The following is a 23900-nucleotide window of genomic DNA, read 5'->3' as shown; positions in this document are numbered from 1 at the left end:
CCCCGGTCCACAACGCTCACTGTTGCCCTTAATGGCCAGTTTTGGGTACCTGGACGGATGTCAGATGTCAAAGTGGATCATGAGCGACCTGGCTGCACACACACATATATACATACATACACTCAAGCAAGCACAACCAAACACATATACACACATCCTGCCAGGCCCCAGCTGTGCTCACACACACACACTATGAGACATGATGGATGGGGAGGCAGATGAACAAAAGCCCCACTGGATGTAGATGGATAAAAACAGAGGGATGAATTAAGCAGCAGCAAGACGGTTGAAAAATAGTGGTGAAGTTATATTTTACTAGAAACAATGGCTATATATTATTCATGTAAAAGTAAACAAAATGTATGTACCAATTCCAGATTGCTCCTGTAATGGAGAATACATTGGTTGTGGTTTAGCATTCAACTTCACCTGTCCAAGGAAAACTACCATGGTAGGTTCATCAGTTGGATAAATCAGTATCCCCGATGGACATTTTTAACCAGTATGAGTCTGAAAGGAAAATATCCCATGGTGATATTGGATTTCTTTTGATGTGGTGTACAGTATTCACAGAGGGGTTAAAATGTTATTCTACATTGGTTTTACCTTCAGTTTAATCCATGCATTTACATAACTCTACTTCATTGCACTGCTAGAAAGACCTGGATGCGTTTTTAGAAGTGATGGTTTGAGAGGCTGACCAAAACACGTGTGAGTGAAGATCCTATCCTGTAGACAAGTGTGACAGTATTTTAATACTGAGCCGAGAACAACATAGGTGCTGCTGTACGACTGTTTTAATCTGGATTAGTGTTTCTCTCTCTAGCCAGGACTCTAATAATCCGATTATTCAGAGTTCGCTTGGCGTTTTTTCAAGGGGGAGAAGATGATGGAGACGCGAAGCAAGGGCTCCTCGGTTATATGGCGGTGTCTCGGCGCATACCGTTACTGTTCATGCTGGTTCAGGCGATCTGCACTTCCGAAGTGAGGCTACGAGAGGCTATCCGTGCTATTAAATCGATTGGAAGTTTTTTTCTACGCCATGCAAGGCAAATCGAACGCGTCCCTATGCAAAACGTGAGCAAAGTTATTTTAACAGGGTTTCTATTCTAGTCAGTCCACTGCAGTGCATCCTTGTGCAGTATTCGGACATATATGATGCTGCGCTCTGCTCTGCAGTCAGACTGCGGCTTTGACAGAGTTTTAAGAGCGAAATCGAAAGACGACTGAATTTAATGAGAGTGACTTGGGTCTTTTTCCATACCTGTCAATCAACGGGGATAGCGGTATCGACTATAGCCTACATTATGGGTCCTTCATTGTCGTTTTGATGGTGTTCAGGTGAGTAGCCCTAAATTCGAGTGGGTAGGCTATGTTTTCGCCAAAGATATTGAAATAAATATATGTTTTATCAACAAAATATAGGCCTGTGTTTAGCAGTTATTTAGCCTACATGGCTGAGCCCTGAAATTGGACTTGAATTAGCCCATATTGAAGTTTGATCATGTTTACATTTTCCATGTAGGCCTGTAGACGTTTGAATAACAAAAACTAAGTAGAAATTACATTTATACCTATGGGTGTCATGGGAATAATAACCAAAACCAAAACACAATACCTCTGATGCAACCGGTGGATAAACACTCATCAACCACTTGTGCGTGTAGCCTTATGCCCTAATGTCAGGACAGCTTTATTGTTCTCCATGATAATCCCATCAGATTATTTGTCTGATGTAGGAATAGGATGCCCATCAATTAGACATAATTCGTTTAATCCAGACTAGTTAGATTTCTCTGCCTGCCTGCCCTCCTGACAGGGCCCCACATTAAGAGGCCTACACAGGCATGCACAGGTCAGGTAAGGACAGTAGTGTTTAGTTTAGTTTATCAGGATCCCCATAAACTACTAAACATGCAGCCGCTACTCTTCCTGGGATCCACATAAAACATACAAATACAGTGCCTTCAGAAAGTATTCATACGTATTTTGTTGTGTTACAGCCTGAATTCAAAATGAATTACATCTATTTTTTCTCTCTCACCCATCTACACACTCCCCCATAATTACAAAGTAAAAACATGTTTTACATTTTCTGGGCACATTTTTTGATGAAGAAATACATAAATACTGTCAATACGTGTTACAATCACATTTGGCAGCGATTAAATCTTTGCAAACCAGGATTGTACAATATTTGTGCACATTATTCTTTAAAAAATTCTTCATGCTCTGTTAAATTGGTTGTTGATCATTGCTAGACAGCCATAGATTTTCAAGACGATTTAAGGTCAAAACTGTAACTAGGCCACTCAGAAACATTCAATGTCGTCTTGGTAAGAAGCTCCAGTGTATATTTGGCCTTGGGTTTTAGGTTATTGTCCTGCTGAAAGGTGAATTTGTCTTCCAGTGTCTGGTGGAAAGCAGACTGAACCAGGTTTTCCTCTGGGATTTTGCCTGTGCTTAGCTCTATTCTGTTGTTGTTTTTTATCCTAAAAAAGTTCTTGCCAAATGACAAAAAGTTCTTGCCAATGACATGATGCAGCCACCATCATGCTTGAAAATATGAAGAGTGGTACTCAGTGATGTGTTGTATTGGATTTTCCCCAAACATAACGCTTTGTATTCAGGACATAAAGTACATTTCTTTGCCATATTTTTTGGCAGTTTTACTTTGGAGCCTTATTGCAAACAGGATGCATGTTTTAAAATATTTTTATTCTGTACAGGCTTCTTTCTTTTCACTCTGTCATTTAGGTTCAGTATTGTGGAGTAACTACAATGTTGTTGATCATCCTCAGTTTTCTCCTATCACAGCCATTAAACTCTGTAATGGTTTTAAAGTCACCATTGGCCTCATGGTGAAATCCCTGAGCGGTTTTCTTCCTCTCCGGCAACTGAGTTCAGAAAGACGCCGTATCTTTGTAGTGAGTGGGTGTAGTAGTACACCATCCAAAGTGTAACTTCCCCATGCTCAAATAAATATTACATTTCAGCTTTTTTCTTTTTTTTTTCTTCTTTGCCAGGCATTGGAAAACCACCCAGGTCTTTGTGGTTGAATATGTGTTTGAAATTCAATGCTCAACTGAGGGACCTTACAGATCATTTTAAGTGTGGGGTACAGAGATGAGATGGTCATAAAAAAATCACGTCAAACATTATTGCACACAGAGTGAGTCCATGCAACTTATTATGTGACTTGTTAAGCATATTTTTTACTCCTGAATTGATTTAGGCTTACCATAACAAAGGGCTTGAATACTTATTGACTCAAGACATTTCAGATTTAAATGTCTAATTAATTTGTAAACATTTATAAAATATAATTCCATTTGGACATTATGGGGTATAGTGTGTAGGCCAGCGACAAAACAATCTCAATATAATCCATTTTGAATTCAGGCTGTAACACATCACAATGTAGAAGAAGGCAAGGTGTGTGAATACTTTCTGAAGGCTCTGTACATGACAAAGTACAGAACAGATAGACGAGGACATGAAATAACATTGTATATACAGTATATACACAACAAAAATACTATTTACACACTATTATTACATACTCATATTCTTATATACAGTTCAATTAGATCTTTAGAAAGAGGAGAGGACGCTGTGATACAATATATATATAATTTTTTAAAATCTGTTTTTTAAAGCTATACTTGCTTTTTGGTGAGTAACCTCTGGTGGCAGAGCATTCCACGATGACATGGCTCTGAGTGTTGGTGAGAAGACAGGATAATACATCAGAGATAATATACTGTAAAACTGACATATTGTATCGGTCTCCCAATGGAAGCCACAGCAGAGCAGTTAGGGATGGAGTCCCAATATGTTTGTTATAATTCTCTCTGAAGGTAGGCTGGAATGGATTTGTGTTTACTACAGCAAAGTAAATATAAGGTCCAGCAAACAACAGGAATAAATACAGCCCTGGACACATAATAATAACAGACATAATGACCAGCAGACCTTTTCAGCAAATCGTCCTATTTTCATTCATCCCCTTTATGACAACATAATACCCTCTGCAGACAATTTGATTGGTAAACGTGTCCCTAGAATGACCTCATCATCAATCTCTGTGCCAATGATGTTCCAAGATGAGACGATCAATGTGTTTGACCCGGTAGTAACAGGAGGATGGGTGGAACTCAGCAAGATTTTGTAATAGGTTTAATCTGAAACATCTGGACACAGGGTTGAGGGGAGGAGAGGAGGGGAGCAAGCTGCCCAGTAAGTATGCCAGAGGTGGCCTAGCTGCTTTGGTCTCTGTAAACTCATCGAAGTCAGTCCTCTTACATTACTTCTCCAGAAATCAACTATTCACCTTGGTCTCCTATCTCTTCCCATGGACAGTCACCCATAGAGGACAGTAGTCAACTATTCACCCTGGTCTCCTGTCTTCGTTCAACACACCACATCGATACAGTATGCATAGCGTTCTAATCCATATGACCATTTTCTCACACGATACTGCAGAAACAGTGCTGTTACATATTGACTGTGGCTAACCAGGAGTAGGTGAGAATTGCAGATAACCATGACAGACGATGGCTGTCAGAGAGTTGCAGTAGGCCTATAGATCCAGCCTGTACACAAACGTAATACTACTCATACCGACTAAAAATAGTACATGTTTTCGTTAATGTATTAATTATGTATCTTCTTATAATGATGAATAAAGAATTGAAGCATGCATTCTTTTTAGTCAGTATGGCTAACTCACTACCCACAGAATTCCACAACTGTCTCAACTGGGCCATGGAAAAAGGACCTTCAAAAGATGTTAGCTTCATTGATCCTGATATGGACCCATATCAGTGCCTGTGGCTGCAGTTTCAGTTTCTACTAAACCTGTCCACCAAGGAGTGTGTCTGAAATGCTGCCAAACGTTTGCTGACTCAAGGATTTCGAAGGAAGAGAGTTTTTACTATCCCTGTCAGTGTGGATTGATCTAGATTGACTGTGAAGTCAAAATTGATTAAGATAATGCCATTGGTATCTGTTATAGATTAGACCCATGTCTAGGCTCTCACATCAGCCTGATTGTATACAGTGGTTCAGTATGAAAGGCTAGAGGAAGCCCATATATGCTAGTAAGTAATAACACTGGGTCAATCTCAATTGGTTCTATCTTGATTCCTCTTTTCCTCTGTCCTAGTTTCCTTCTCAAAGCACATTAGAGCAGGATATATGTATTTTTTCAAGGGGATATGTCAGCTATCATTTCCAATCCCCTTTTTAGATATATAGACTACCGTTCAAAAGTTTGGGGTCACTTAGAAATGTCCTTGTTTTTTAAAGAAAAGCACATGTTTTGTCCATTAAAATAACATCACATTGATAAGAAATACACTGTAGACATTGTTAATATTGTAAATGACCATAGTAGCTAGAAATGGCTGACTTTTCATGGAATGTCTACATGGCTTTTTTTTGCAACTCTGCCTAGAAGGCCAGCATCCCGGAGTCACCTCTTCACTGTTGACGTTGAGACTGGTGTTTTGCGGGTACTATTTAATGAAGCTGCCAGTTGAGGACTTGTGAGGCGTCTGTTTCTCAAACTAGACACTCTAATGTACTTGTCCTCTTGCTCAGTTGTGCACTGGGGCCTCCCACTCCTCTTTCTATTCTGGTTAGAGCCAGTTTGTGCTGTTCTGTGAAGGGAGTAGTACACAGCGTTGTAAGAGATCTTCAGTTTCTTGGCAATTTCTCACATGGAATAGCTTTCATTTCTCAGAACATTAAATAGACTGACGAGTTTCAGAAGAAAGGTCTTTGTTTCTGGCCATTTTGAACCTGTAATCGAACTCACAAATGTTGATGCTCCAGATACTCAACTAGTGTAAAGAAGGCCAGTTTTATTGCTTCTTTAATCAGAACAACAGTTTTCAGCTGTGCTTACATATTTGCAAAAGGGTTTTCTAATGATCAATTAGACTTCTAAAATGATGAACTTGGATTAGTTAACACAACGTGCCATTGGAACACAGGAGTGATGGTTGCTGATAATGGGTCTCTGTACGCCTATGTAGATATTCCATAAACAATCTGCCGTTTCCAGCTACCATAGTCATTTACAACATGAACAATGTCTACACTGCATTTCTGATCAATTTGATGTTATTTTAATGGACAAAAAATGGCTTTTCTTTCAAAAACAAGGACATTTCTAAGTGACCCAAAAAATGTATAACGGTAGTGTATATTGTATTTATTATTATTATTATGCCCCTCCCCCATAGTTGGAGAACTAGGTGAAAAACATAACAATTCAAGCAGAAGATCTTATGTTCCTCTCCTTAAATCTTATCCTCCAATGGGTTTTGCAAAGGAGGTAAGGAGAGGGACCCGAGGAAACAAAGACATAATTGAGACTCACCCACTGCCAATATCAAAAGTAAAATAGACAGAACCCAAATGATCCCATCAGCGGAGCAGCAAGAACTGTGGTCTAGGACTGAGGACATCTGATATAGCTACAATATATAGAGCACATTCATAGCCACTTTGATATATATTATGGCACTATAATTGGTTTCCATTCAGCTTTGAATGTGGGACATTTGTTTGGATTTATCTGATGTAGTCTGACAAGCAGTGAAAAGGGTGGTTGGTCCGTAGAAAGAGAATTAATAGAACGGGCTTGGAACCTCGCTGATCTTGGCAATTTGACTGGTAAATCATTCTACTAATTCTAATTATAAGGTTAGAACCATATACATAAACCAGTTATCCTATCTCTATGGTAGAACAGTCAATGTTTCAGATTTAAAGGAGAGGATCACTGTCCCTGTACTCAGGAGTGTCACTGGCCCAGACTTGACATGTTTAACAGAAATAGAAATAGGAATGATTCTTCCAAATACCCTGGGTCTGGATTATGCGAGCTAAGTAGAGCTTTGCCTGATATTCATTTGTCAGTTATTATATTCTGAGCCCTCATTCAGCATGGTTACTCATTGGAACGCACGCTGTCAACTGTCACAACTGTGCCACGGTGTGCTATGACAGTGTGTGCATTTACTTTATGTGTGTGTGTTCAGCCAGTCAGTCACTGTGTAAGCCTATGTATGTGTGTGTAAGCATGCAATGTGTATGTGTGTCTGTCTGGCTATGTGTGTCTGGCAGTGTGTATTCCCTGTGATTCACATCCTAAGTGACATACAGCTCTTTTAATATGGAGGATTAAAGATAATCCAGTCTGACATGTGACTCATGGTGATGATGGTAACTGTCTTGTTGACATGTGACTCATGGTGATGATGGTAACTGTCTCGTTGACATGTGACTCACGGTGAATGATGGTAACTTTGTCCTCGTTGTCATGTGACTCACGGCGATGATGGTAACTTTGTCCTCGTTGGCATGTGACTCACGGTGAATGATGGTAACTGTCTCGTTGACATGTGACTCACGGTGAATGATGGTAACTTTGTCCTCGTTGGCATGTGACTCACGGCGATGATGGTAACTTTGTCCTCGTTGACATGTGACTCATGGTGATAATGGTAACTTTGTCCTTGTTGGCAACTTTGTCCTCGTTGGCATGTGACTCACGGTGATGATGGTAACTTTGTCCTTGTTGGCAACTTTGTCCTCGTTGGCATGTGACTCATGGCGATGATGGTAACTTTGTCCTTGTTGGCAACTTTGTCCTCGTTGGCATGTGACTCACGGCGATGATGGTAACTTTGTCCTTGTTGGCAACTTTGTCCTCGTTGGCATGTGACTCACGGCGATGATGGTAACTTTGTCCTTGTTGGCAACTTTGTCCTCGTTGGCATGTGACTCACGGCGATGATGGTAACTTTGTCCTTGTTGGCAACTTTGTCCTCGTTGGCATGTGACTCACGGCGATGATGGTAACTATCTCGTTGGCATGTGACTCATGGTGATGATGGTAGCTGCGTCCCTCATCGCACCCTATTTCCTACAAAGTGCATTATTTTTCCCCAGAGCCCTATGAGCCCTATGAGCCCTGGTCAAAAGTTGTGTACTAGGTTGGGAATAGTACTACGTTTGGGACTCAGATGAGGTTCAGCTCTTGAGTTAGCATTAGCATAGCATTAGCATCACCTTCTATTTCTAATCTCCCTATAAGACAATGATTGACACGTGGAGACAAGTAGGTGAAAGCTTGTTTCATTTTTACAGATTTTCCACTCCGACAGGACTCCCTGATTTCCCTAGGGGAGAGTCCATTGAGTTGATTAGGCCTATATGTCAGCAGTGCACCAGGGGTGTGTCAAATGGCACCCTTTTCCTTATACAGTGCACTACTTTTGACCAGAGCCCTATAGGCCCTGGTCAAAAGTAGTGCACTATATAGGGAAAAGGGCACCATTTAGGACACACTGCAGCACTCAGCGTTCTGGAAGGAAACCAGTTCTGTTTAATGACCACCCGCCCCTCTCTAGAATTTGCATAACCATAGCTGACTGGTTCAATTCATCTTTGACTCATTATGGCAAAATGTACGAGGCTCTTTCCTCTGCTGCAATGTGTCAGCAGCGTAACAAACTGTTTGATGTGTGTGTGTGCTTTCAATAAACATGGTGTTCTATCATAGCGGGCTGTCAATGTGTGTCTAGAGGCACTCGTCATCCTCCGCAGTGTTTGGAATGTCTATTTTCCTCTCTCTCTCTAAGACACACACACATACATACACACGACACACAATCCGTGTGTAAACCTGTAATTTGACTGGGGTAATGGTCCATAATGAGAGATTAGGAGTGTCCGCCCTTGGACAACAGTGGGATTAAACCCTAAATTTGTTCACTGTCCTACTTCTCAGATTAATCCAGAAAGTGAAGGGACTCACCAGTGTTGGAATTTCTCTCTTCCTCTCTCTGTAAGACACACACACACACACACACTCACACACGCGCAAGCATGCACGCAGACATGCACGAGCGCACACACACACACACACACACACACACACACACACACACACACACACACACACACACACACACACACACACACACACACACACACACACACACACACACACACACACACACACAGAGAGAGAGAGGAAGAAACAGACACCAAACAGTTTGCTTCAGAAGGGAACAGCCCACCATGCCGCCTACCACCCACCCCTATTCTATTTATATTTACATCCACAGTCAGGGCTGATGCTGCCTGACAGACCAGTGCAGTTCCCCTCTTCACCTAGAGGGAAGGAGGAAAGGAAAGGATAGAGGAGAGGAGAGGGTGAAAAGGAAAGGGAGGAGAGCGATGGGAAGAGAGGAGATGGTGAGAGGGAAAGGGAGGAGAGGGTGAGAAGGAAGAAGTGTTGGATGGTGTGGGGGGGAACAGTCTGTCTGGTGTTGGATGGTGTTGTGGGGAACAGTCTGTCTAGTGTTGGATGGTGTGGGGGGAACAGTCTGTGTAGTGTTGGATGGTGTTGTGGGGAACAGTCTGTCTAGTGTTGGATGGTGTGGGGGGAACAGTCTGTGTAGTGTTGGATGGTGTTGTGGGGAACAGTCTGTCTGGTGTTGGATGGTGTTGTGGGGAACAGTCTGTCTGGTGTTGGATGGTGTTGTGGGGAACAGTCTGTCTAGTGTTGGATGGTGTGGGGGGAACAGTCTGTGTAGTGTTGGATGGTAGTCTGTCTGGTGTTGGATGGTGTTGTGGGGAACAGTCTGTCTAGTGTTGGATGGTGTGGGGGGAACAGTCTGTCTAGTGTTGGATGGTGTGGGGGGAACAGTCTGTCTAGTGTTGGATGGTGTGGGGGGAACAGTCTGTCTAGTGTTGGATGGTGTGGGGGGAACAGTCTGTCTAGTGTTGGATGGTGTAGGGGGAACAGTCTGTCTAGTGCTGTACGGTGTGGGGTGTGGGGGGGGGGACAGTGTCAGATACCCAGGATGAAGAAACGTGCAGGGCGCTATGTCCCAGACACTGATGCTATGTCCCAAATGGCATCCTGTAGGGAATATGGTTCCACTTGGGACACAACCTCTACTGTCCTACTTCAGGGATGTGTGTGTGTGTGTGTATGATTGACATCCATCATCTTCAATCAGAGTGATGTTACTAATATGAGTGTATTCTTATGTTATATAAAATTTTTGATTGATGTTTGATGAATAGGAAAATATCACTCAATGTCGCCTTTCTTTCTTCCCATGTCTCCAGAGTCCTGTGGTTGAGTGATGACTCAGACTGGGGAAGAGAATGCTACTCACCGTGCAGCACCCACTGATCCCCAGCACTACCCCAGCACCATGTCGTACTACCCTACAGCCAACCACCATGTTTGGGGGACCACGTCTCCATAGCTACAGCAGCTAAATATACACATCTTCAATACATGAAAACTGATAGAGCGATGGAACCATATTTCAGATTGAATGTGAGTACTGTGGATATTAAGTAACAAACACAGTCTTACAAACTGTCAGAGGCAGAGAGAAGAACAGCATGGAGGACAGTGAGCTTATCTTTCTGGAGCGCCATGATGAGGGCACGGGCCCTACCGTGGCCTTCTCCAAAGACAAGCCTGGAGTCATGGAGGGCCCTACCGTGGCCTTCTCCAAAGACAAGCCTGGAGTCAGGGAGGGCCCTACAGTGGTCTTCTCCAAAGACAAGACTGGAGTCATGGAGGCCAGAGACAGTAGGCCCGACTCAGGCCTGGGGCTAGGTTTGGGGCTGGAGCCAGGCCAGGGACGCCGCTCCTCGGGCTTCCACATCCCCCTCTCCCCCTCCTCTCCGGGCTCCCTGGCTGACCTGGCAATGGCTTCGTCGCCACCCCCCGGCCTGGTGAAGTCCTCCTCCACAGAGCTGCAGACCAAAGAGACTGGTTCCTTGAGAAGCTCCAAACCCCTCCTCAGCCTGGTCAAGTCCCTCTCCACCGAGATCTCCCACCTCGAGCCTGAGGTCTACCTCTCCAAGTCGGACTCCAAGCTCCACATGCACCCCTGGAAGCAGTTCACCCAGACCCAACCCAAGCTCCAGGAGGCTGGTTTTGGGAATGATAGCTGGATGGCACCCCCGTCCCCCATTTCCCCCACGGAGCCCAAAGGAAGTTCCCTGATGACCGAGTTCGAGGACACGCGGAGGAAGTTCTCGGAGGCCATACAGGACCCCATGAGCATGTGGGGTAAAATGATGGGGGACGAGTCGAGCTTGGGGAGCCCCAAACAGAAGGTGTCTGGGGGGGTCGGGGACTCACCTGCCTCCTTTGGTAGCTGTGGAGGTGGTGGGAGTGGGACCCCATTGAACATTGAAGATGGGAGCACAGAGACACAAGTAAGATACAGACGTGGAACAGACAGTGAACTGGGTGTGTGTGAAACCCCACTAAGGAGACCCAGGAAGGGCCTTCTGAAGCCCTCACTTTCCCCAGAGCACCATAGCCAGCTGGGGGATAGCCTCTACGAGATCTGCACCAACGGAGACCTCATCCAGGTGGTAGAGGTCCAGGGGGTCGGAACCAGTGGAGCTGGTACCAGAGGTCAGCATCGAGGAACCCATCCCCAGGCTCGAGGCAGGATTCCTGGGGTTCCTGTAGCCTCTGTGCCTGTCCGCTGGCTCTTGTTTGTGGGCGTACTTGCCTATGGGTTCTTTGTGCTCCCTCTGCCCTCCTATGTGACTGGGCTGTCCCTGGGGCTAGCATGTGGGTTCCTGTTAGGGTTGGTGGTGGTCCTGGTGTTAACGCCACGTCCGCGCTCCAGAGCTTTGCCCCCCTGGGGCACTACAGGGGCCCGGTGGTCCCAAGACAACAGCCTGCTGCCCTCAGACCCTGTTGGTGGGCCACGCACAGATGCAGAAGTCCTGGAGGTGAGTTTGAGGATATGGGAGTGGTCACACACAAGTAACATAGATTGACAGAGTTACAGTAGGGCAACACAGACAGACGGACGGACAGACAGATTGTCACAGAGAGACAGACATATACATAGGCAGACAGACAAACAGACAGACAGACAGACAGACAGGCAGGCAGGCAGGCAGGCAGGCAGGCAGGCAGGCAGACAAACAGACAGACAGACAGACAGACAGACAGACAGACAGACAGACAGACAGGCAGGCAGGCAGACAGGCAGGCAAGCAGGCAGGCAGGCAGGCAGGCAGACAAACAGACAGACAGACAGACAGACAGGCAGGCAGGCAGGCAGGCAGACATACAGACAGACAGACAGACAGACAGACAGACAGACAGACAGACAGACAGACAGACAGACAGACAGGCAGGCAGGCAGGCAGGCAGATGGTCAGCCCTTAAAAATACAAAGAAAACAGGCTTTCACATCAATTTTTTATTAATTTTTATAGTTGATACATTTCTGTCTCATGAACCAAAGCACGAGCCACATACTGTATCTATGGTAACAATCATTACTACTGTCTTGGTCTCTATAGAGTGGAGGAGTAGATACCTTTGTTTCTGTGAATGGGTGAGTGAATGAGGCCAGGTGCTGATTAGAGAGGATAGTGAGAACTGAGGGGCTTACAGCCATGGGGTTGCTTCCGCAATAGCAGCCTATTCCCTTTGTAGTGCACTACTTTTGACCAGGGCCCTGTTAAAAGGTGGTGCACCACATAGGGGATAGGATGTCATTTGGGAAGCATACCATCTCCCTCAGTTGTAGCCCATGTAGTTCCTGTACATCCTCTGCCCCTTGGCCTTTGATTAGTGAGGAATGAGGGGCTTATAGCCGCCCGGTCCAGATAGATCCCATGTCTACTGTAGCCCAGGAAGTCCCTGTGTTCCCTCTGGCCCTTGGCCTTCTAGAGCTGGAGCTACGCAGTGCTAATAACCCCCAGAGCCCAGTTTAAAACCCTCTGTATCTAGGCCAGTTGACTTGCTAGTCTGATGGATTGATTGTGGATTGGTTGTGGTTTAACGTCTGTCTATCCTCGTGGCAGACTTCCACCTGTGTTGTCACTCTGTGCTTTGTATCGTTTTTCATAAATGTTGGTCAAATGCGTGCGTGTGTGTGTGTGTGTGTGTGTGTGTGTGTGTGTGTGTGTGTGTGTGTGTGTGTGTGTGTGTGTGTGTGTGTGTGTGTGTGTGTGTGTGTGTGTGTGTGTGTGTGTGTGTGTGTGTGTGTGTCCCATCTCCCAGTCCATTAGCTGTAGCAGCTGTGATATTTCTGTCTTGATTAATTCAGTTGGCTCTAAGCTGAACCCAAGACGTAAGAAACACAAATTAGCTCAGTAGAACACTGCAAAACAGTCAAATTAGGTTGAAGCTTTTAAGGCTATAAGCCAATACAATGTTGCATGCTGCATTCAGTCTTGTATTTCAGTTCACAGTATGCATGTATACAACTTAGTACATAAGATGCAAGTATCTCTATTTGTATTTATTATTCATTATTTATACAAATTTAAAGACATTACAATACATTCACAGACCGTGTGCCCTCAGGCCCCTACTCCACCACTACCACATATTTACAGTACAAAATCCATGTGTACGTGTGTGTGTATAGTGTGTATGCTATCGTGTGTGTGTGTGTGTGTGTGTGTCTGTGCCTATGTTTGTGTTGCTTCACAGTCCCCGCTGTTCCATAAGGTGTATTTTAATCTGTTTTTTAAAATCAAATTTTACTGCTTGCATGAGTTACTTGATGTGGAATAGAGTTCCATGTAGTCATGGCTCTATGTAGTCTGTTCTGGACTTGGGGACTGTGAAGAGACCTCTTGTGGCATGTCTTGTGAGGTATGCATGGGTGTCCGAGCTGTGCGCCAGTAGTTCAAACAGACAGCTTGGTGCATTCGACATAAATAAATACAAGCAGTGATGAAGTCAATCTCTCTTCCTCTTTGAGACAGGAGAGATTGACATGCATATTATTAATATTAGCTCTCCAGCCGTGCTGCCCTGTTCTAAACTAATTGCAATTTTCCTAAATCCTTTTTTGTGGCACCTGACCACACGACTGAACAGGTGCGACAAAACTAGGACCTGCCTTGTTGACAGTGCTGTTAAGAAGGTAGAAACTAGGCCTGTAGGACCTGCCTTGTTGACAGTGCTGTTAAGAAGGTAGAAACTAGGGCCTGTAGGACCTGCCTTGTTGACAGTGCTATCAAGAAGGTAGAGCAGCGCTTTATCATGGACATACTTCTCCCCATCTTAGTTACTGTTGTATCAATATGTTTTGACCATGACCATTTACAATCCAGGGTTACTCCAAGCAGTTTAGTCACCTCAACTTGCTCAATTTCCACATGATTTATTACAAGATTTAGTTGAGGTTTATGGTTTAGTGAATGATTTGTCCCAAATACAATGCTTTAAGTTTTAGAAATATTGAGGACTAACTTATTCCTACCACACACTCTTTGTTAAGTGTAGCAGTCATTTCAGTCGCTGTAGTAGCTGATATAATGTTGAGTCATCCGCATACATAGACACTCTGGCTTTCCTCAAAGCCAATGGCAATTCATTAGTAAAGATTGAAAAAAGGTAAGGGCCTTGACAGCTGCCTTGGGGAATTCCTGATTCTACTGGATTATGTTGGAGAGGCTTCCATTAAAGAACACCCTCTATGTTCTGTTAGACAGGTAACTCACAATCCACAATATAGCAGGGGCTGTAAAGCCATAACACATACGTTTTGCCAGCAGCAGACTATGATCGATAATTTCAAAGGCCGCACTGAAGTCTAACAAAACAGCCCCCACAGTCTTTTTATTATCAATTTCTGTGTGTCTTCCAAGTCCAGTAGGTGAACAATCAGACATGCCAAACAAGCAGATTAATGTCACAGCGTGACTACGTTACCTAAGCTCTAAGCCCGAGTTCTGCCTCAGAGGAATAGAAACGTACCTGATTCACACTGTAGGGCCGACCCAACCTGTACTGGTCTGGCTTGAATATTTTATTTTCATATGGTTCTTTCCAGTGTGGTTGCAGCAACTATGATGGAGGTGTAACCATGCCTGTCCAGTACAGCTCCACTTGGCTCAGTAGTTTAAAATGGTAGTAGAGAGCTGCCCCTAGCTCTGGTTTCACTGCCATAGATTTGACTACAGGTAAATCACGGCGCTCAATAACCAATGAGTATTCAGGTAATACTAGGAAGGGTTATTCTAGAACAATTACAGCAGGGAAGGAAGACAGATTTGAGACAGATTTGCTGACTGTGAAAGTTAACTGCCACAATATCTGACAACAAAAGAATGCCAATGTACATATCACCTTTAAGAGAAATTCATGGTAAGCAACTGCAAACAACAACAGCAAAAGTAAACATCAGTGAACAGCTGTGACTGCCCAAGGAAACACAATGTAAGAAAGTAAAAATAAGGTGAGTTTATTAGAGTGAGAGAAAAACACTAACAAACAAAAAAAGCTCACCAGGCAATCACTCAGAGCGCTAGAGGCAGTCTCCTGTGATAGATAAGACATGTATAGAGCCAGTCTCCTGTGATAGATAAGACATGTATAGAGGCAGTCTCCTGTGATAGATAAGACATGTATAGAGGCAGTCTCCTGTGATAGATAAGACATGTATAGAGGCAGTCTCCTGTGATAGATAAGACATGTATAGCGCCAGTCTCCTGTGATAGATAAGACATGTATGGAGGCAGTCTCCTGCGATAGATAAGACATGTATGGAGGCAGTCTCCTGTGATAGATAAGACATGTATAGCGCCAGTCTCCTGTGATAGATAAGACATGTATAGCGCCAGTCTCCTGTGATAGATAAGACATGTATGGAGGCAGTCTCCTGTGATAGATAAGACATGTATGGAGGCAGTCTCCTGTGATAGATAAGACATGTATAGAGCCAGTCCCCTGTGATAGATAAGACATGTATAGAGGCAGTCTCCTGTGATAGATAAGACATGTATAGCGCCAGTCTCCTGTGATAGATAAGACATGTATAGCGCCAGTCTCCTGTGATAGATAAGACATGTATGGAGGCAGTCTCCTGCGATAGATAAGACATGTATAGAGCCAGTCTCCTGTGATAGATACAATGCATTTGGAAAGTATTCAGACCCCTTGACTTTTGAAAAATCTTGTCAAGTTACCGCCTTATTCTAAAATGGATTAAATAAAACAGGGTCCTCATCAATCTACACACAATACTCCATAATGACAAAGAGAAAACAGTTTTTTATAAATGTTTGCAAATGTATTAAAACTAAAAAACAGAAGTAAAAACAGCACAGAAGTATTCAATAAAATAAAGAGAGTGTCGTGCCTCTACCTCTTATGGTGTCCACCTCTTCTCCTGCTGTTGGAGCACGGAAACCCCATTTTTCCTCTTAGGGAAAGTGTTGGGTGAAATGCTGTTGTTCACAGTAAGCCCCTATGGGCCCTAGTCAAAAGGAGTGCACTATATAGGGAATAGGGTGCCATTCCAGACACAACCCAAACCTGTACTATAACATCCTCCATGCATTCTAGGGCTGGATGAACGAGATGCCCGTGTACGACCCAGAGACCTACCACCCGTCGCTCACCCACTCTGTGTATGCCACCCTGGAGGGCAGCCGCCTACGCCTGGCCTACCCCCGCACCAACATCCCCCGACAGGCAGCCTTCGACGAACCGCCCCATGAAGTCGTGTTCCTGCGCTCGCGCTGCTACCAGCTGGCCAACTGCAAGGTCAGTGTGTCCATATAGACATTTGCCTAAGGATTTCTGAAGCATCTAGGCTTTATAAAGGGTTTATAAAGGCTTTGTTACAGTAAGTTGTTCATTATTTCTTGTTTCTCATTTCAAACCAGGTCTCCCTGTTGCCTGCTGCCTTGGCACGGAAGAGAGTTTGGAATAAGAAGTACCCTATCTGTATCATACTGGCCGAGGGAGAGGTGGGGAGAGAGGAGGAGGAGGAGAGAGTGGAAGAGGGGCAAGAGGAGGAGGAGGAGGAGGAGGAGGAGAGGACAGACAAGCAGACACTCCCAGACACACAGACACAGGGCCTCCCCGACACTCTCTACCTTTTTGGTCGTACAGGAAGAGAGAAGGAGGATTGGTTCCAGCACTTCCTGTTAGCCTCGAAGTCAGAGTTCAAGAGCAGCCCGATCAGAGACGTGCCCAAGTCTGGTAAGAAACCGTGCTGCCCCCAACTGACAGGGTTGGTGACATCCAAATGGCACCCTATTCCCTGTGGGTCCTGGTCAAAAGTAGTGCAAAATAAAGGGAATAGGGTGCACACCCTGGACAGGAATCGGTGGTTTGTCATTTTTCATATATAATTAGTAGTGAATTGAGTGTAATGCTATTTTAACCACCTCCCTCCCCTGTTCCTTACCCCCTCTGCCACTTGACCTGTCCGCCTGTTTTCTTGACTCTCTCCCTCACTCTATCTTCCTCCATCTCTCCCCACTTCCTTCCTTCCTTCCTTCTCTCTCTCTTTCTTTCTCTCTCTCCATCTCTCTCTTCCCCAGAGGTGTTATGCAGTGGGAGCTCCAGTATGGACAGTACGGAGCACCTGCCCTCTCTGATTGGCCTGCGTGACCTGGTGGACTACGGCTCCTACATGAGCCGCCTCATTGGCTTAGAGGGTAGCAGTCCCAGTCCCAGCCCCAGCCCCTGCCACAGTGACCAGGGAAGCCCCACAGCCAGGAAGAGGGTATGCTACAAGACTGGACTATTAACCTGGTGGTTCAATGGTGTTTCAATACCAAGACGTTTATTCTTCCCCATACAGCTCTGGTCAAACGTACCACACTACATACAGTATCTGGGTTCTTAACCTCTGAACCCTTAACCATCGTTAAAATCCTTAACATAACTCACACTGATTAGAATACATCAATACAGCCACAGTTACAGTTACAGTCCAGTCAGTCTTTGGCCTTGGTGAGAGGAGGATAGATACTGACTGACTCAGCAAGATGCTGTATACATGCTGAGTGGACCAAATGGATCAGATATCACCTGGCTGGGATATTAATAGGAGCAGTGTACCTGGCTGTGTCGTATTCATTGGGCACGGAAGCAAACAACCAAAACGGGGAGGGACCTACCTGAATTTGACCGATTTGTTGTGGCTTGTTTGCTGCGGTCTGCACTAAAGAATATGACCCTGGCTTGGCTGTGTGTTCTGTTCTGATGTCCTGTGTGGTGAGCATCTGTTGTAGAGTAGGTAGTTGTGAGATGGGGCCTGATCCTAGATCAGCACGCCTATTGTGAATTATTTTTGTAAACCGGCTCTGTTCTGTTCTCTCCTCTATCCAGTTCCCCAGTGAGGAGGCATCAGCAGAGGGGGGCTGCCCAGCAGAGGGCCAACCGGCCTGGGTCAATGCCCTGGTGGGGAGGATCTTCTGGGACTTCCTCCGGGAGAAGTACTGGGTGGACCTGGTGGCCCACAAGATCCAGAAGAAGCTGAGTAAGATCAGGGTGAGTCTGGGAGTTGGGGAAGGGGATGGGGGTGTATGAGTAGGTGGGTGGGTGGGTGGGAGGGTTGGTAGATGGATGGATGGATGGATGGATGGATGGATGGATGGATGGATGGATGGATGGATGGGTTCGTGGGTCAGTGGTTGGGTGGGTAGGTAGGTGGGTGGATGGATGAATGGAAAGATGGAGGAAATGTCTGTATGTAAAGAAAATAATATCAATATTCTCCATGTCTCTGCACTACATGGTAAGTCCTATAGAATCCAACTACAGTGCATGATCCTCTCACTCTCACTGGGGCACTGGGTACTGGGGTACTGGGGCACTGGGGGGGCACTGGGGTACTGGGTACGGGGGCACTGGGTACTGGGGCACTGAGGCACTGGGCACTGGGGTACTGGGGCACTGGGGCACTAGGGTTCTAAGGTACTGGGGCACTAGGGTTCTAAGGTACTCGGGCACTGGGGTACTGCTCTGTGCTTGTTACTTATACAGTGGGGAGAACAAGTATTTGATACACTGCCGATTTTGCAGGTTTTCCTACTTACAAAGCATGTAGAGGTCTGTAATACAATCCAGAAAATCACATTGAATGATTTTTAATTAATTACTTTGCATTTTATTGAATGACATAAGTATTTGATCACCTACCAACCAGTAAGAATGACAGCTCTCACAGACCTGTTTAAGAAGCCCTCCTGTTCTCCACTCATTACCTGTATTAACTGCACCTGTTTGAACTCGTTACCTGTATAAAATACACCTGTCTTGGGCTACAGGACAATAGGCAAGCAGCTTGGTGAGAAGGCAACAACTGTTGGTGTAATTATTAGAAAATGGAAGAAGTTCAAGATGATGGTCAATCACCCTCAGTCTGGGGCTCCATGCAAGATCTCACCTCGTAGGGCATCAATGATCATGAGGAAGGTGAGGGATCAGCCCAGAACTACACGGCAGGACCTGGTCAATGACCTGAAGAGAGCTGGGACCACAGTCTCAAAGAAAACCATTAGTAACACACTACGCCGTCATGGATTAAAATCCTGCAGCTCACACAAGGTCCCCCTGCTCAAGCCAGCGCATGTCCAGGCCCGTCTAAAGTTTGCCAATGACCATCTGGATGATCCAGAGGAGGAATGGGAGAAGGTCATGTGGTCTGATGAGACAAAAATAGAGCTTTTTGGTCTAAACTCCACTCGCCGTGTTTGGAGGAAGAAGAAGGATGAGTACAACCCCAAGAACATCATCCCAACCGTGAAGCATGGAGGTGGAAACATCATTCTTTGGGGATGCTTTTCTGCAAAGGGGAGAGGACGACTGCACCGTATTGAGGGGAGGATGGATGGGGTCATGTATCGCGAGATCTTGGCCAACAATCTCCTTCCCTCAGTAAGAGCATTGAAGATGGGTCGTGGCTGGGTCTTCCAGCATGACAACGACCCGAAACACACAGCCAGGGCAACTAAGGAGTGGCTCCGTCAAGGTCCTGGAGTGGCCTAGCCAGTCTCCAGACCTGAACCCAATAGAAAATCTTTGGAGGGAGCTGAAAGTCCGTATTGCCCAGCGACAGCCCCGAAACCTGAAGGATCTGGAGAAGGTCTGTTTGGAGGAGTGGGCCAAAATCCCTGCTGCAGTGTGTGCAAACCTGGTCAAGAACTACAGGAAAGGTTTCTGTACCAAATATTAAGTTCTGCTTTTCTGATGTATCAAATACTTATGTCATGCAATAAAATGCAAATTAATTACTTAAAAATCGTACGTGATTTTCAGGATTTTTGTTTTAGATTCCGTCTCTCACAGTTGAAGTGTACCTATGATAAAAATGACAGGCCTCTACATGTTTTGAAAGTAGGAAAACCTGAAAAATCGGCAGTGTATCAAATACTTGTTCTCCCCACTGTACATCAGTCATACTTTTGAGCACAAGGTCAGATGAGGGCAGCAGGCCATCAACATTGGAGAGTGGAAAGGGGGATGAGAGGAGAGGAGGAGGGTTAATGCCTTGTCAGCTCACTCTATCATGGGCTGTCATGTGCTGCAGCTCCCCATCACTTGCTTTTCTCCCGATCACACACACTCACACATGCATGCACACTTGCACGCTCACACACGCATGCATGTACACACACACACATGCACACACACTCCCCACCACACACACACACACACACACATACACCGTGCACACACACGTCCTACATTTTATGACCACCATCATTGTATGTTGTCCTACAGTTGCCGTACTTTGTGAATGAACTGAAGTTGGCTGATCTGGACATGGGTACCTGCATACCTCAGGCGTTCAGCATCTCCAAACCCTCACTGGACCACAGAGGTAGAGGGGTGTGTGTGTGTGTGTGTGTGTGTGTGTGTGTGTGTGTGTGTGTGTGTGTGTGTGTGTGTGTGTGTGTGTGTGTGTGTGTGTGTGTGTGTGTGTGTGTGTGTGTGTGTGTGTGTGTGTGTGTGTGTGTGTGTGTGTGTGTGTGTGTGTGTGTGTGTGTGTGTGTGTGTGTGTGTGTGTGTGTGTTGCATCTGTATCTTTCCCCTGCTCAGATTGACATCAAGCACGCACACACATTACTTTCTCAGACCAGACCCAGTGCTGACTTTATCCAATTTGTGTCCTACTCTAAGACTGAGTCCCAAATGGCACCCTATTCCCTTTAGAGTTCACTACTTCTGACCAGGTCTGTCACTATAAAGGGAATGGGGTGCCACTTATCCTTAAGCTCCTTCCTATTGTCTTCCTCCGCAGGATTAGCAATCCACTTAACATTGATCTACCTACACACACAATAACAAGCTAATGCTACTTCCCATCAGGCTACTATTGTCATTAGTCTCCATTTGCCATATGACACAGAATGACAATACTACATCTACCACCTCCCTTTCCCTTTATGATAACATGACAACAATAATGGTTGTCTCGAATAGGAAATCATGATTTGATCCAAAATGTATGTGTGTGTGTGTGTGTGTGTGTGTGTGTGTGTGTGTGTGTGTGTGTGTGTGTGTGTGTGTGTGTGTGTGTGTGTGTGTGTGTGCAAATCTCTCACTTCTGTATCACCTTCATAAAGACCTCTCTCTCTCTACCCCTCCCCCCAGGCCTGTGGTTGGAGATGGAGGTGGTGTATACAGGCTGCCTACAGATGACCCTGGAGACGAAGTTGAACCTGTGTAAACTGGGGAAGGAGAAGTCCATTGGGGTGGATGCTGACGGACACATCCCAGAGACCAGCCAAGTAGGGTAAGACCTGATCCCTATGTCCTCGTACACCACAGATCAGCCTGCATCTCAGATACACTGTTTTGGCTCATGCTGTGTGTGTGTACTGTGTGTGTGTACGTGTGTGTGTGTGTGTGTGTGTGTGTGTGTGTGTGTGTGTGTGTGTGTGTGTGTGTGTGTGTGTGTGTGTGTGTGTGTGTGTGTGTGTGTGTGTGTGTGTGTGTGTGTGTGTGTGTGTGTGTTTGTTGTCTGTATAAAGAAGACTGTTTTGTAACCCTGATTACTGATTAGAAAGAAGATAGAAGTTGTACCATGACTCATGATGACTCACAATCATTTGGATCCAAATGCAGTATTTAAAGTATTTAGTATGTGTGTGTGTCTCAGCTCCAAGCCCAGGCTGTGTGTATTAGCTGACAGTGATGAGGAGTCCTCCAGTGCTGGCTCGTCTGATGAGGAGGAGGTGCCGCCCACTGAACCCCAGGGAACTCTGGGAGATAAGATTACAGGCACGCCACCATCACCAGCGACTGATGGGTAAAATTGATAGTGTCCCAAACGGCACCCTATTCCCTATGTGCATGGTCAGAGGTAGTGCACCATAGAAGGAATAACACGCCATTTGGGACACAGGTCATGACATTTATTTTTTACATTCTTTAATGACAAGTTGTTAACCCTTGTACTGTTTTGTTCACTGGATGAGAGACTGTTGTTATCACTTTAAAGTGAGTTCCACAGTTGAGCATTTTTTTAAAGTTTGTAAGTGTTTTTGAAAGAGTGTTTTTATTGAGCTGCGTTTCATGACTCTTCTCAGTGGGAGTGGTGGGAGCACTGGCAGACGGTTCCTGAGGTTCGTGGACAAGATCGCCTCGTCCAAGTACTTCCAGAAGGCCACGGAGAACGAGTACATCAAGAAGAAGATCGCTGAGGTCTCCAACATGCCACTGATGCTCACTGTGGAAGTTCTAGAACTCTCAGGGACTCTGGCTGTCAACATTCCACCTCCCCCTACTGACAGGATATGGTACTACAAACCTGCTAGCTTTAACCATATGAATAGAATCATTCTAGTTCTGTGTTTTTATATCATTCTATAGATACACTGAACTGAAAGGTACATTGGCTCTTGTTTTTGTTTAAGTCTCAAACAGGTCTTTCTTACTGTCTTTATTTTTGTCTCCCTGACTCTCCCTCTCTCTTTCTGTCTCCCCCCACAGGTACAGTTTCCGTGTGCCTCCCAGGCTGGACCTGCGTGTGCGTCCCATGCTAGGGGAGAGGGAGGTCACCTTCACACACGTCACAGAGTGGATCGAGAAGAAGCTGAGTCGAGAGTTTCAGGTCAGTCTGTCCTCCACCTGTGAGGTGGTACCTGAACATGACATCGTACACGAGACTGTCATCATGATATAGTGCTGTGGTCAAGGTTAGCGTAGGTCCAAGCATGATGATACTGTAGCAACAGAATGGTTGTTTGATTCCTGTCTGGACTTACTGTACTCATAGGTAAGGGGCAGAAGTGTTTGCATCAGCTATTCTCATATCTACACATAGCTTGACTAATACAGTTGTCCCAAATGATGTGTAATACTATAAATCCAATCCCAGCCATCTGGTACCATATCAGTGTTAAGGTGCACCATACAGTGTTATGTTGATCCTGCAAGTTGCTAGGACTTCATCTTCTGTATTGTTATCTATGTATATTTGTTTAGCATTGCTTGTTGTTCTTGCGTCCACTGCAGAAGGAGTTTGTGATGCCCAACATGGATGACCTCTATCTTCCTCTCATGTCCTCCGTGCTGGACAACCCTCCAGCAGCCCAGCATTCTCCAGCCCACTCCTCACGCCGCTCCTCCAACAACTCCCAGTACTACGTGTCTGAATAGCGCCTCACTGTGGCAGTGGATGGAGAAGAAAATCAATGGAAAACGAGCATGGATCCACAGTGGAATCTGAGCAGATAGGGCTTGGTTCAGTCCTAGCTTGTGAGGGATGGTCATAGCGAAGCCTGTGGCGGGCACATACAACATGGCATGACTGGATAGTGGCATGCAGGAGATAGTGGCATGCAGGAGATAGTGGCATGGCTATGTTCTGAGCAGCAAGAGGGACTGGTATAATCGCATAGAGCCTGGTATAGCGCCCAGCCCTACTGACTGAACTTAGACAGCACTTTGCAATAGAGAAGTGACCTGCGATAGTCCTGTAATGAACCAGGCTGATGTTTATTGGGATGAGTCTTCTCCGTGAGGCAGAACTGAACGATTTCCACTCGATGGAACAGCAAAAATTCTAAATTGGCTGTATTGTAAAAATTCATACACAAAAATTGGCTTT

General features: G+C 45.3%; 1 protein-coding gene across 2 annotated transcripts; it reads left to right on the top strand.

Moving 5' to 3' along the window:
- Positions 1 to 897: 897 nt before the first annotated feature.
- On the top strand, positions 898 to 23507 carry LOC139365108 (testis-expressed protein 2-like). 2 transcript variants are annotated; one of them, XM_071102495.1, is made up of 12 exons: positions 898 to 1341; positions 10159 to 11802; positions 16391 to 16591; positions 16714 to 17032; positions 17377 to 17561; positions 18170 to 18331; positions 20567 to 20666; positions 21440 to 21581; positions 21948 to 22097; positions 22378 to 22587; positions 22781 to 22901; positions 23309 to 23507. In XM_071102495.1, exons 2-12 carry the CDS (start codon positions 10444 to 10446, stop codon positions 23447 to 23449), a joined length of 3090 nt encoding a protein of 1029 aa, XP_070958596.1. In that variant the 5' UTR covers positions 898 to 1341; positions 10159 to 10443; the 3' UTR covers positions 23450 to 23507. The 2 variants fall into 2 exon arrangements, with proteins under 2 accessions (XP_070958596.1, XP_070958595.1); XM_071102494.1 differs by having other exon boundaries at positions 23306 to 23507.
- Positions 23508 to 23900: the final 393 nt, after the last annotated feature.

Source organism: Oncorhynchus clarkii, chromosome 13, assembly GCF_045791955.1.
Source record: "Oncorhynchus clarkii lewisi isolate Uvic-CL-2024 chromosome 13, UVic_Ocla_1.0, whole genome shotgun sequence".
Classification (NCBI taxonomy): domain Eukaryota; kingdom Metazoa; phylum Chordata; class Actinopteri; order Salmoniformes; family Salmonidae; genus Oncorhynchus; species Oncorhynchus clarkii.
The sequence above is the reverse complement of the archived record's forward strand: the minus strand, read 5'-3'. Positions and strand labels throughout refer to the sequence as shown.

Coding starts and splice junctions, on each gene's coding strand:
- LOC139365108 (XM_071102494.1), top strand. CDS start 10,444: ATGGAGGACAGTGAGCTTATCTTTCTGGAGCGCCATGATGAGGGCACG. Junction 11,803..16,390: donor CAGATGCAGAAGTCCTGGAG/GTGAGTTTGAGG, acceptor CATGCATTCTAG/GGCTGGATGAACGAGATGCC. Junction 17,033..17,376: donor CAGAGACGTGCCCAAGTCTG/GTAAGAAACCGT, acceptor TCTCTTCCCCAG/AGGTGTTATGCAGTGGGAGC.